We start from the raw sequence: 14,620 nt of genomic DNA, 5'->3' as shown, positions 1-14,620 counted from the left end.
CCTCCCTCCGAAGTCGTGGGACCAGTGGACCATCCTCAGCCAAGCCGCCGAAGGCAGCCTGCCTGCTGTCCTCGCAGCAATCGGCAGAGCGCCCCCCGTGACTTGCCGCCCCAAGCATGCACTTGGCATGCTGGGGCCTGGAGCCGCTCCTGAGTTCTACAAATGTCCTGGGGCAACTTGAGTTTGAACATAAGGTTTTGAGTTGGAGGGAACACCCTGGAAATGACCATGGTTAGGATAACTGATGCATTGCACATCCTCTCCTCTTGGGGATCTGTTTTCTGTACTGGTGCAAGGAGAAGGGCTAGATCAGGGGGTTATATGGTGTGGACCACATTCTTAGTGGAGACTGTCTTGTGTGAGCCTCTTCACAATCACAGTCACTATTTCTAACTGTGTAACATCGCTGCAGCAGCTACAGTAACTGCTTATATTGAAAAGTAATAAGGAAACAAAATGATTTTTCATCTGTTTAATTTTAGCTGCTGGAAACAAGAACCAGCACCATGTCAATGGCTGGTTCTCCATGCACCACTAGCAGGTATCCCATGGACCATGATTTTGAAACTGCTGGACTAGACGATCCTGACCTGAGCTAGGAAATCTTTAACTGGGCCAAATTTCCAGTAAGTGCAAGGCTCACCCTCTAATAGTCTCTCTCGGATTTATCATGGTCTGTCTTTAGCCATTGATTTGAAAATACCCTGTAGTAACAGCTGTTGCTGCTTTGTGCCAAGACTTCTTAGCTATCATCTTGTCTTCCTACAGTTCACTGCCAGAGAGGAAGACCAGGGATTCACCTGAGATCAGGAGACAGATGCTATTACTTTACACAAACACAGTAAAAACAAAAGCAAACTAAAACCACAGTGGAAGTAGCTCTCTTCTCAGCAGAGAGATGACATGCACAGAGAACAAAGAGAAGGAAGTCATTCTGGACCTAAACAAAACTTCTTTTCCCCCAAGTGTGATCACTTTTTTATTGAATAGTAACTGCCCCTGAAAAGGTGAGTACATCATTCTCACTACAGCATCCCTCTTACTGTAACCAAACAAGACTCTGGGATGGAGGAAAGGCCTGGAAGGAAGCCCGTGGGGCTCAACAGACAGGCTACCATCATATTAAATAATTGAACATTCACATATTTCAGAAATAGGCTTCAGATGTTGCTTGCTCTCCTCCTTAGAATAAGGTTGTGTGGATTCAGTTCGTTTCTAGATGCTACAAGGGTTGGTGCTGAATGAGTACCTTGGATAGATGTCTGTCTTGCTGCCTTCTCACTAGCTACCTCTTGACACCTTAGGAAAGTGTGCGACTTTCCCTTGGGGATATCTTAACAAATTTCAAGGGAAGGTTATGGGTTCAAGATATCCCAGACTATACCATGTCATAGTGTTTCTGTGGCACGTGTCCATGAGCCCAGTACTTCACTTTCTTGAGGAGACTGCACCTTTCATTCAGCTAGTGTTTATTGAGGAATGACTTTTCTGGGCACAGGGTTCCCAGTGATAGCCGCAGGATGAAGTTGCTGCTCATATCATTTCCTTATTGCATGTAGCATATTGCATTGAGGACAGCTATCTCCTTGTAGCTTGGGAATGTGTGCACACTTCTCACAGGCTACAGCCTGAACATGTTGTATAGTGTCCATTGGTGCCCTGAGCTAAGACATTGTCTGGTGTTACTCCTCCTTTGGACAGAAAAGGAGTGATTCCTCCTTGGTGTCAATTCAGATTAGAATTGCTAAAAAGTGAAACCTAATTAAATGACTATACATATAGTATATACTGTAGTCTATAGTCTGTACTATACACTATTCAAACCCTCCATCTGGTTTGTCATCATGGTCCTCTCCACTGCCCTGCTGACAAAGACCTGTGCATAGCTCATCCTGAATGGCAAAATAAAGTGGCAGCTCTAAATACTGCCCTGTTGAGTCACGTCTTGACCATGTGTAAATGTCTATCAGCAGGGCTGGCTCTTTCGTACAAGCAGTTTAGCAGCCAACTGAGGCAGCAGAATACTCAGTAACTCTTTGTATGGGTGATTGTGGGCTGGCAGGGGTGGACATTTGCTCGTTTGCCAAGGGTAATGGAACTTGCAAAGCTGGTCCTGTCCATCAATGCAGGTTGCAATAACAGAGATGGCTGGCTGCAAATTATGGGTCTAGTAAACATTGCTAACAAATTCGTGGAGGAGGCTTATATTGATTTGGAGAAGGGTGAGGTAAACAAGAGAGCAGGGCGGGGGGCAAACTTGGTCCAAATGAGGGCCAGTATGGCAGCTGTCAGTCATCTAACAGTAGAGATGTGCCCTATGGCGACAGCCTGGAATTCTCCAGCTTGATCAAAGCAGAGGCCTGGCAGTTTGGAGCATGCAGTGTCCATAGACTGCACCTCCATACTGAAGAGCAGCGATGGTGGGCTGCTTGGTAGAATCACATGGCCTACCGCTCCTGAAGCTCTTCATGGAGTCAGTGTGATGGATCAGCAATTCAGCTGTCTAAGGTGAGATCAGGTCCAGGGGCAATGACTGGATTAATTAGATTGCTGGGCAAGATCTAGGCTTGCTATATTCAGTGAGTTTGCTGTCCCTGGGGCTGACTTTCTATATGCTTCTTGTTGGTTTAAGGAGAACATACAGCACAGAAGTTATTCAGAGGCAGCATCATTGTTCTGGGAGTAGAACCCAGATGTGGTGGTAATAGGAGTCAGAGGCATTCATGCATATTCGTATCCTCTTTGCCTTGATTTAATAACACTGCTTTATAAGAACCAAGTGTAATACCTTTAAAATTCAAGGGACACCCTTAAAACAATGGGCCTGTCCAGGGCTGTGTGTTGCTCTTACATCTGCAAACTCTTTGGTCTGATTTCAGAGTAGCAGCCGTGTTAGTCTGTATCCGCAAAAAAGAACAGGAGTACTTGTGGCACCTTAAAGACTAACAAATTTGGTCTGAGGGAGCAGTGCCACCTGCATGCTCACAGGTTTGAGTAGAGTGATACAGTGTCATGTCAGTGTTCCTTGGTCCAGTACCAGGTTATTGTTACTGTGCTCACTTGGTCGTGGTAGCGTGGTGCTGATCTGATCTGAAGAACTTGTCTGTCCAAATGCTGTGTTACCGTATCAGCATGATGTCAGATCAGGAGCGTGCAATGGTTGGGTTGCAGCTGAAGGCTCTTCAGTGTGGGTAATGCAGTGCTGTATTATGTGTGAACTTTCTTTTAGCCAGACAGTTGTGGTGCCGTATCATATTAATGTTTTTGTCTCCCAACAATGCAAAGCACGTTGCAATGTTTGCTCTTTATCAACACATTGAGATGCATTTGGGTGCATGTGGAAGGTTCCTGGATGGCTCAGTTTCAGGTTCCATGACACGCTTCTATAAATAACAGCTTTGCACCTTACAGGACAGATTGTCATATGCACCTGAACTCTGCTCCTTCCATCTCCAACAGTGAGGGGATATCAGGGATTTCCAGGCCCTAACCCCATGATCTTGGAGGCTTGAGCTAGCTTTTACTGTTTGGAAACTTCTAGCCAGACTGCAGACTTGAGTTCAGCATGCTCCAGCCACATCCCAACAATACAATAACTAGGGGTCACCAAATGAAATTAATAGGCAGCAGGTTTAAAACAAATAAGAGGAAGTTCTTCTTCACGCAGCGCACAGTCAACTTGTGGAACTCCTTACCTGAGGAGGTTGTGAAGGCTAGGACTATAACAGTGTTTAAAAGAGAACTGGATAAATTCATGGTGATGAAGTCCATTAATGGCTATTAGCCAGGATGGGTAAAGAATGGTGTCCCTAGCCTCTGTTCGTCAGAGGATGGAGATGGATGGCAGGAGAGAGATCATTTGATCATTGTCTGTTAGGTTCACTCCCTCTGGGGCACCTGGCATTGGCCACTGTAGGTAGACAGATACTGGGCTAGATAGACCTTTGGTCTGACCCGGTACGACCGTTCTTATGTTCTTATGCCCCCATCTCTGAGGTTGGATAGCACCAGGAGTGGGTGGCACAAAACTGGCCAAGCTGACTGTGTCAGCTGAGAATTCACATATGGCTGGGGGAAATCCACTGCTACCTCACTGAAACATCTTTCTGTCCCCTTTATGCTGCTGGAGCAGTCCCAAAGGGAAGGAGCCAAGGCCCAGCATTTGACCCTCTGTCTTGAGAACTCTGCTCATTACCTAACCTTTGCAACCCCTCTGCAGTAGGTCAGTATTCTAATGCCTGTTTTACAATGAGGAAATTGAGGCACAGAGAAGTTATGTGACTTGCCTAAGGCCACAGTGTTAGGTGTCCCTGGTCTATGCTCAGGTCACTAGCAAATACTGTTTCTTATTCCACCCTTCTTGGTTGGAACACTGATTGCTGGTGGCAATTACCACTGATGGCCTGAAACTTGTAGTTCTGCAAGTTTCTAAATATTCTCATCGCTGTCCATGCTGAGGCGGTGTACAGAAGGCAAGAATGGGGAGGCCAAAATCGAACTACTCACAAAAGAATCAATGTCCACTTTGGGAAGACCTCCAAATCACACCAGCCAGCAGACTGCCTAGTGCTCTTATTGTTCTAGAAGGCAGACAGGCTTCCTGCCTTTTCCTTAAGCATAAAGTCAGGGGTGGAGCCACTTAACTCAGTCCATAAGAGCCTTACCTCAGAACCTTGAGTCAGAGCAACCAAATTTAGTGGCAGAAAACTAAAATCTCTAGGGTATAGGTCAGAGTAGCAACCTGTAACAAACAGCATAATTTCTAGTCCCCACCCTGCTCAGTTTCCATTTCCTGTTTCTATAGACCAGGAGTCGGCAACCTTTCAGAAGTCGTGTGTTGAGTCTTCATTTATTCACTCTAATTTAAGGTTTCATGTGCCAGTAATACATTTTAATGTTTTTAGAAGGTCTCTTTCTATAAGTCTATAATATATAACTAAACTATTGTTGGTTGTAAAGTAAATAAGGTTTTTAAAATGTTTAAGAAGCTTCATTTAAAATTAAATTAAAATGCAGAGCCCCCCGGACCGGTGGCCAGGATCCGGGTAGTGTGAGTGCCACTGAAAATCAGCTATAGACCCTGCCCCAGCACGGGATAGGTCTCCATGATAGCTGCCGAATATTTTGGCCATAAGCTCTGGACTGTCCCTTAAATGGGTGGTACTGGTACACCCCTGGAAAGGCAGGTTCGCTGGTCAGGGGGTGCCAGAACTGGACTGTTCTTAAAAGTAGGGTAATTGTGTCCTACATACATTTTCAATGGATCTTAAGTTCTCCCTCTGATTCTCAGGCAGGCAATACTCAGGCGGTTTTAAGAGGGTTGATGCATTTGGGGTTAGAAGGAAATGGTGACCCAGTCCCCTGCGCACCCCTGCTGGTTAAGTGATGGAAGGACATTGCAGTCAGCCTTGGTGGAGGTCACTCCCTGGAGAGAAGAAACGTTTTGCTTGAGTCACCTAACAGGGAGAAGTTGCAGCAACCTTTGGATCAGGGCCCAGCTAACTAGGGAAGGCCTATGCTTCAGAGTCTTCTCCAAAAACTTTGTTTCTTCATCAAAAACATGGCTAGGCAGGTAGAGTTGTGATTACTGCTTCTGACTGGCTAAATGTTGTACATCCTGTTTCCGTCCCCCCCGTCCCCAGCCTGCTTGTTAGTCTGATCCACCTGTTGTCTTGGCTTAAACTGTAAGATCTCTGGAGCAGGGCACAATGCCTAGCAAAACAGAACCCCAATCTAGCTGGCCCATAGCCACCACTGCAATATTGCAAATGCTTCATAATCCCCTCTCTCCCAAAGTTGAATTATATGAAAAATAGTGATTATAAAAGCAGTGTGTCTGAATATCAAATTACTGTCAGTGATACACTGTGCATTCAAAAGCATTTTTATTGCAGTAATTCTTAGGAGCCCTAGTCCTGGACTAGGCGTTGATTATGCTAGACACTGTGCACACAGAATAAAGACTGCCCGTGCCCAAAGGGTATACAATCCAAGTACATTGTTAAATTCAGTGTGGACCAGCCCTTTGCTCCCAGGCAGGCTGGGAGGAGTGTGCTGCAGAGGTAGCCTACAGCTCCTCTGGCCAACTCAGGAACTGCACCAACAGTTCTGAAGGCAGGAATCCTTGAGAGGGTAGGTGCAATGTGGTGGAAGTAAAGCTGGCGTGGAGAAGGGGGAGTTATGTATATTTGTTATAGATATCATATTCCCCTCAGGTTATCTCTTTGATATTAACCTGCCTGACTGCTGGGAGTTAGATCAATAGCGATTGTTAAAGGAACCAAGCAGGAGGTGATTGTATGATTAAAGGGTGGGAAAACAGGCCTTATAGTGACAGCCTCAAGGAGTTCCATCTATTTAGCTCAAAGAGGAGGGTGAAAGGTAACTTGGTTACACATACGCAGGGAACAAAAAAATGATAATGGGCTCTTTAATTTAGCATACAAAGATATAACAAAATCCAATGGGTGGAAGATGAAGCTAGACAAATTCACACTAGAAATAAGGCATACTTTTTTTAACAGGGAGGATAATTAACCATTGGAACAATCATAGATTCATAGACTTTAAGATCAGAAGGGACCATTATGATCATTTAGTCTGGCCTCCTGCACAACGCAAGCCACAGAATCTCACCCACCCACTCCTGTATCAAACCCATGTCTGAGCCATTGAAGTCCTCAAATCATGGTTTAAAGACTTCAAGGTGCAGAGAATCTTCCAGCAAATGACCTGTGCCCCACGCTGCAGAGGAAGGCAAAACCCCTCCAGGGCCTCTGCCAATCTGCCCTGGAGGAAAATTCCTTCCTGACCCCAAATATAGTGATCAGCTAAACCCTGAGCATGTGGGCAAGACTCACCAGCCAGACACACAGGAAAGAATTCTCTGTAGTAACTCAGATCCCACCCCATCTAACATCCCATCACAAGGCACTGGGCATATTTACTGCTAATATAAAAGACCAATTCATTGCCAAAATTAGGCTATACCATCCCCTCCATAAACAAGGGGGAGGGATAGCTCAGTGGTTTGAGCATTGGCCTGCTAAACCCAGGGTTGTGAGCTCAATCCTTGAGAGGGCTATTTAGGGATCTAGGGCAAAAAGCTGTCTGGGGATTAGTCCTGCTTTGAGTAGGGGGCTGGACAGATGACCACGTAAGGTCCCTTCAAACCCCAATATTCTATGATTATCAAGCTTAGTCTTGAAGCCAGATATGTCTTTTGCCCCCACTACTCCCCTTGGAAGGCTGTTCCAGAACTTCACTCCTCTGATGGTTAGAAACCTTCATCTAAGGGTTGTGATGGCAATACAATCACTGACAATTTTTGATCAAGATTGAGTGTTTTTCTAAAAGATCTGTTCTACAAATTATTGTGAGGCAGTTCTCTGGCCTGTGTTATGCAAGAGGTGAGATTAGATGACCACAGGCATCCCTTCTGGCCTTAGAATGTATGAACCCATGAAAGGTAAAACAATGACATAGATAAGAGTCCTGGAGGAAACAATAGAAATGGTGTTTATTGGGGAAAACCCCCTCTCTGCCCCCATCCAGGCTACAATGGATTACTCTTCCCAAGGCTAAAAGCTGAGATTAAAGGGGCTTCTAAACCTCAAAGACCCTAGAAAGGGAGGGAAGTTGGGTGGGAGAGGCTAAGAGAAGCACCCAGAATGTCAGTGAAAAGCTGACAAAGACACAGAGCTAGAAACTGCAGCAAGGGGAGTTGCTCCCTGCCAGAGATGGAGTTAGTGGGGCTGAAGGGAACTTACAAAGATGTATGTAATATGCAGGGAGGTTTGCCTTTTGTTATTTTTACATTTTGCTCTTTGTACATTTGAGGAATGAATAAATAATGCATTGATTGATTTAAAGACGCTGTTCTTGCATCACTGCAAATTTATATTGTCACAAGCTCCGAAAGAGAACCTTACAGTTGCCAAAAGTACACTGCACCAGGGTAGCTAACATGGTTTGGAACCAGGGGGGCTGCAGCTCAGAGAGCCAGTCTGAATGACTGGCCCACATGGTTGCACCCAGAATGAGGTACGGGAAGGCAAGCAGGCTTTGCACCTTGGGTCTGAACTTGAGAAGGGCTACAACTCTGCCTAAGGCATAATTTACCCTGAAGCTGTGACAGCCAGATGTTATGGAGAGGTGCTGTTGGGTCCTGCCCCACCTCTCCAGGCAGGCTACCAGTCCTAAACTGGGTTTTTAAATACTTCTCCATCCTGCCTCCCACTGGTAGGGGAAGCAAAACTACTGCCTCCTTATCACTGCAACCAGCAGCAGACTCTGCTGTGCCCCTTCACTGTAGAAAAGGTTGGGGGAGAGAGGAAGCACCAAGAAACAACCATCTTTCCTTGGTCAAGGCTAGGGTTGTTGGAAGCAGGGATGGGGAGTGGAAAGAGTTAGAATGTAAGGACTGTAGGGATGAGGAGCTAGGGGAGCTTAAAGATTGTGGGGTTCTTGAGAGGCTGAAGAGTTATGGGGGTGCTGGGGGGGGGCAGAAGAGAGACTTTAAAAGGAAACAGAAGCTTAATTAGCTATGGGTCTGACAACAAAGGACCTTGGAGGCCTGAAGCCAGCATAGCTGTCTCCAGATGACTCAGAACAAAGGGTAGGATGAAGTAGTGAATGCTGGGAACTGCTACTCATGGGAGTTTTGTATCCCCTGGACATGGGCGGCAAGTTATATACCCACGTGGTACCCGGGCACCAGCAATATTCAGAGCCCAGGGGCCCAGCTCCACCAATGTTTGGGGCCGGGTGGCCCCACCTGCCGCCCCCTCCGTGTCTCCCCCAAGTGTCCCCCAGCTCCCCCTTGTTGGCCCCGTGCATGTCCCTGGGCCCCGGAGAGAGCAGAGTGTCCCTGCCTCTTCCATGCAGCTTGCCTCCCTGCAGCAACTGCTGCCGCATGGGTCATAGAATCATAGAATCTCAGGGTTGGAAGGGACCTCAGGAGGTCATCTAGTCCAACCCCCTGCTCAAAGCAGGACCAATTCCCAACTAAATCATCCCTGCCAGGGCTTTGTCAAGCCTGTCCTAGTGACCCCATCTCAACTGCCAGGGCAGACTGACTCTGAGCCTGCCCTTCCCCCTCAGACCCTTCCCTTTTCCGGTGGGACCCTCCACCAGCACAGCACAGCACTCCCTCCCCCACCCGCAATCACTGCTCCTACCCCATGCTGGGCAAGGTGGCATCCCCATCCCCCACCCTCAGTGAGGCTACAATCAGGGGCAACAGCAAGGGAGGAGGCGCACGCAGCACCCCCCGGCACCCACCATGGGGAAGGCGAGGGAGATTCCTGGACCTGAAAGGGGCCCTAGGAGCACATGCAGTGACAGTGGTGGGGGTGAGTGTGCTGCTGGAGGGGGGCAGGACGGGGGGGCTTCTCCCTCAGAGCTCACTGCTGCCGGCAGGGAAAGGGCTGGGGGGAGTCCTCCTCTCTGACCCCTGTCCCGGAGCAGCCTGCCTGCACCCCAAACTCATCCCCAGCCCTGCCCCACCCCAGAGCCCTCACCCTCTACACCCCTACCCTCTCCATGAGCCCCTCCCACACCCCAAACCCCTCATCCACCTGCACCCCAACCCTCTGCCATAGCCCTGAGCCCCCTCCTGCATCATGAACCCCTCATCCCTAGTTCCACCCCACAGCCCTCACCCCACACCCCAACCCTCTGCCATAGCCCTGAGCACGCTCCCACACTCCAAACCTCTCACCCCCAGCCCCACCCCTGCACCTCCTCCCTCCCGAAGCCTGTACACCTTCCCTCCACACCCCCTCCCATCCCCAAACTCCCTCCCAGAGCCTTGGGCAGGTGGGGGGCAGAGTTTTGGGGGGGCAGATTCTGGGCACCACCAAAATTTCTACAAACCTGCCACCCATGCCCCTGGATGCTCCAAGTGAGAGCAGGACCCTAGCGTGCTAGGTGCTGTATGGTCCCACTGGGGCAGTCCCTGCCCCAAAGTGGCTACAATCTAAACAGCCAGCACAAGGGGTGGCGAGGCTGTGGGCAGCGAGGAAAAGCAACCAATCCAGCAGGCAGCGCCAGGGGCAGACCCCAGCTCTGCTCGCCCCACTCCAAGGGCTGTGGCTGGCGGCGCGCCCGGTATGATGGCAGCTGACCGTGCACCGCTCCTGGGCTCAGGCTGGGAGCCACGCTCGCTGCGCCGCGCTGGCTGGTAGCTCCACCCCCGGGAGGCCTGGGACCTTTTACACTCGCTGTCCTGCGAAATTGTTCCCTGCCGAGTCGTTTCCTGTGGTACGCGGTGTACCCACAATGCATCGTACAGGACCCTGCTGCAGATCTACCACACTTGATTCACCCTCCTGTATTGTCCCGCCTCCCCAAGCACAGTCTGTTCTCGCTATTGGGAACTCTATTGCCAACTCTATTTACTTTCATGTGATTGGTTCGCATCCCTATGTCACTGGGGGCGTTGGCCTGCTAGACTTTGGATCCCGCCTCCTCGCTCAATGAGTTATTGGATAACTCTGCGACTACCGCGCCAGGTTAATGTTCTGGTTGGCCAACGAGCTTGTTCGTCGGCGCGGTAACCAGGCAGCGGGTTAGGTTGAGTCTGTTTCCACGTCAGTGAGAGCAGAGCGCAGCCGGTTCCTCTTGCTTGTTCCCCACTGGCCTTTGCTCTGTCTCGGCCCCGCGCGCAGCCCTCGGCCGGCCGGAATCGCTGCTCCGCTGTCGCGTCCCCCGTAGCGCCGCGCGCCGACCCGATATGTGAGGCAGCCGCCGGCCCGCTAGCAACAGGCGCCGCCATTTTGGATGCGGGGGTCAGTAGTGACGGGTGGCGAGCCCCTATCGCGATATTGACGCGGTGCGGAGATCCCGCGGATGGGGAGCTGGGCCCGGGGGAGCCCAGGCTGTGGGCTGGCCCTGTGAGCAGCGGTGTGTGGACGTGCTGGGGACGGAGTTGGGAGCTCCCGGGGGCGAGGCGCCGGGTTGGGCCCTAGGGCGGTGGCAGCGGGGTGAGCTGCAGGGCCCCGGTTTTGGGTGTATCCTGGGCAGGGTGTGGGGTGTCGGGCTCAGCCATGCGGGGGTGGGTGATGGTGTGTCCTGGGCAGGGTGCTGGCGGAGGGGGGTCCGGCCCAGCCATGGTGGGTGGGTGACAGTGTGTCTGGGCAGGGTGCTGGCAGAGGGGGGTCCGGCCCAGCCATTGTGGGTGACAGTGGAGCCTACGCAGGGTGCTGGCGGAGGGGGCCTCGGCCCAGCCATGTGGTGGTGAGGGAGATGGTGTGTCTTGGGCGGGGTGCTGGCAGAAGGGGTATTGGCCCAGCCATGCAGGGGTGGGGGGAAGTGACGGTGTGTCTTGGGCATGGTGCTGCCAGAGGGGTGCTCGGCCTAGCCGTATGTGTGTATGTGGTGTTGGTGTGTCCTGGCCATCCCCAGCCGATGGGGGGTGGGGACATGTTGCCACAATTTCCTGCCGTGATATTTATCCCATTTTAGGCCTGATTTCTCTCCCCCTCCCCCCCCCCCCCAGGCTTCATCTTTCTCTTGTGTGAACCTCCCTGGCTACAAGGAGATAGAGACATATGTATCTGCCAAGTGCTTTTCCTCTGAATGTGTCAAGAAATAACTGTGGGGTCAGGGTCAGTTTTGCCTTGGATTAAACTCATTCAAAGGTAAACACAGATTACTCAAACTCTGGCCAAAGTAATATAAACCAGCCCTGTACACTGATTGGTTCTCTGCATATGGGATCCCCTGGAGGGGACAGACCTGGAGTCACTGGTCAGCTGCGTGATAATGTCTGCCCATGTTGCAGCGACAGTTCTAAGAAAGTTGATTGGAATTGTTCAGTGGGGAGAGAATAAAATACGATAATGTGGCCCACTCCTAGCTGGAGGACTGTCTAGTTCTAGTCACCTCCCCCTAATTTAGGTGGAGCACAGATTAAAAAGGTTGAGTGAAGAGCAGTCTGGTCAATCAACAGGATGGTGGTATATACACATGACTGAATTCCAAACTCTAGGATTATTTAGGCTGGAAAGAGTTGGAGGGGACTTTCGTGAAGTGAGCAGTTATGAATAATTCACTGAGTATGAGTAATTTAAAAAAATGAAAGTGAAGACTACTTTACACAACATATAGATAACCTTTTTAATTCCTGGAGGAGGAAGGATCAAAGACAGTGGCCTTATTAAATGGACAGTATCAATACAAGACTTTTTGAACTGTAAAAACTAAGACAATTTAATCAGTCGTAAGTAAGTAGAGAAAAAGCATTCACCCTCCTGTTCACGCTGTTTAATTTTTATTTTTCACTCAGTTTTGATAGTTAAAAGAGGGTGTTCCGTTTCACTTCTTGGTTCCCATGTGCTAACTCAATGCTATTGTATTTAGGCTTACAACAGCACTGCAGAGGAGTTATACCACTCTTGCCTCTCCTTTATACCAAGTAGTATGTTACAACTACTTTTGAGAGCACCCTAAATTGTCTCATCAAGTATAAATGCCACAATGTCTGTTCTGTGTCATCAGACCATTGCACAGTATAGTGAAATAAGAACCAAACCTCTTGGGTTAATAAAAGTACAGATCTGGCTCAACAGCAGCCTGGTTTTGAACTAAATCACTGTTCCCAATTGTAGAAGTGGATTGGATCCATTTCTGTGATTGCGGTCCATTGTGGTGGTTTCATTGGCATTGGGTCTGCAGGTAATTGGTATTCAGTAAGGGTCAAAAAAGGTGATGGAAAGAGGTGACTTGATGGAAATCTAACCAGAGGATGGTGCTATTTCTTGGTTGTATTTCCCAAGGCACTAGCTTCCCAAAAGGACTCAAAGTGGTTACCCAAAATAGCACACCTGACTCTTGATGTCTGTACCCATGAGATGTACGTATGTACTTGACTATTGAGTAACCAAGGGTTCCATCTGGGTGTGAGATAGTACCATGTACCTTTGATGGCACACATTTGAAGCATTTTTGAATGTGGAATTGATGATGTAAGATCACACACAAGTACTACAATTGATGATCATTTGGCTGCTAGAGAACATTGCTGAAGGCTCTCATCAGCAGAATGATTTGGCAGACAAGAACATACTAACTGAAACTTGTAAAACATTTCAGACTGATTCTAGCCACAGGATTTAGACCTATTAGCTAGAGGTTGATACAAAATAAGATAGGCATCTACAGTGGAGTCGCATCATAGGCACATTTAACTTGCAATTTTAAGTATACGCACTCGGCAAAAAAGAGAAAAATAACAATTTAAATACTGTAACTGTAGTGTGGGCGATTCCACCCACCATTCCACTCAATGAATGTTTGACTATATGCGATTTTTGCCTTACACGCTGACTTGAGAACCTAACCCCGTGTAAGATGCGACTCACCTGTATAAGGGCCAGGACAGCATCTGGTGGGAAGCACTTTATCTGCTGAGGTGGGGAAGAAGACTTTTTTTCTTTTCAAGGATGTCCTTGTACTCTGAATAGGGCACTATTTATTTCATATGGTGTCCATCTTGAAGACATTTGGTTATTGCAGTAACGAGGGCCATGTAAGGGACTTTCTTCTTCCTCCCTCCACACTGCCCAACCTACTGACTATTGGGGGATTCAATACTTCTTCCTCTCTTTTCAAGTCCTGTTCCCATGTGAATAACACCAATGTTTACTTTTGCTGCCACTCATAATGTTCCTGCATATTAGCAGTGGTAGTGGTATGACTTTTGTTATAGCTTCACTGCTGTCTCTAAAGATCTGAATAAAGCTGCAGTGATTCTGAGTAGAGCTAGATTCAGGAAGACAGACCCTTCACCAGAAAGGAATATGTATTTGGGAGGGATGAGCTTTTGCTTCAAGAAGCTCAATTCCTTAAAAGTAGCTGAAATTTAACAGGTGTCTAGTTTTTATAGATTTTAAAGCCAGAAGGGGCCATCTAGTCTGACCTCCTGCATTACATAGGCCGTATAATTTCATCTAGTTATTTCTGTATTGAGCCCAATAACTTGTTTGAAGCATATCTTCCAGAAAGGCATCCTATGTTGCATTGGAGAATCTGCCATTTTCCTTGGTAGTTTGTTCCAATGGTGGTTGTTAACCCTGCCTGTTCAAAGTTCTACGAACAAAATTCTGCAAAAAACTTTATCATGGTTATAAGAAAGTGTCAGATCCTCTGATTTTTTTTTGACGTGTCTGCATTTGATGAATTCTGTAATTGCTACACTATTGGCAAGTTAAGGATAATGCAGTAGGTTAAGTGACTTCTTTGGTCACACGTTTGAAGTTTACAAATGTGCTAACACGACTAAAAATTCAGGTGATATACACAGACTGTTATTTCAAATTCTCCTGTGGTAGCTCCACATCAGTTTGCTTCCTACCTTCCATTGCTGTCTCTTCATTTTTTCCCTTTACACTCTTTCTAGGTGACCCACTCCCCTCTCATGATGTTACCAGTAATACTCAGATTTACTGCTCTGTTTTCCACCCCTCTGCTCAGTCTCTCAACTCCTTCTGGATGTTCTGTTGATGTCTCAAACTCAATTGATTAAAAATTAAACCTCTCCTCTTTGCTTCCAGTCCCTTTATACATCCTCATTCCTTGGCTAGCCTTCCACTTCCTACTCATCTGGGTTTGCAGGCAT

At 48.2% G+C, this 14,620-nt stretch overlaps 1 protein-coding gene across 3 annotated transcripts in view; it reads left to right on the top strand.

Annotated features, from left to right (window-relative positions):
- Positions 1 to 10,487: 10,487 nt before the first annotated feature.
- GBF1 (golgi brefeldin A resistant guanine nucleotide exchange factor 1) overlaps positions 10,488 to 14,620 on the top strand; it is a 172,074-nt gene continuing 167,941 nt past the window's right edge. The window contains exon 1 of one of the 3 annotated variants that reach the window (XM_045023623.1): positions 10,488 to 10,514. Coding sequence is in view for 1 of the 3 variants with exons in the window: in XM_045023621.1 (XP_044879556.1) it covers positions 10,783 to 10,790 (8 nt within the window). In the remaining 2 variants the exon portion in view is untranslated. The other 2 variants (XM_045023621.1, XM_045023622.1) reach the window with 2 other exon arrangements.

Source organism: Mauremys mutica, chromosome 7, assembly GCF_020497125.1.
Source record: "Mauremys mutica isolate MM-2020 ecotype Southern chromosome 7, ASM2049712v1, whole genome shotgun sequence".
Lineage (NCBI taxonomy): Eukaryota > Metazoa > Chordata > Testudines > Geoemydidae > Mauremys > Mauremys mutica.
This window is presented reverse-complemented; position numbering and strand designations above follow the sequence as displayed.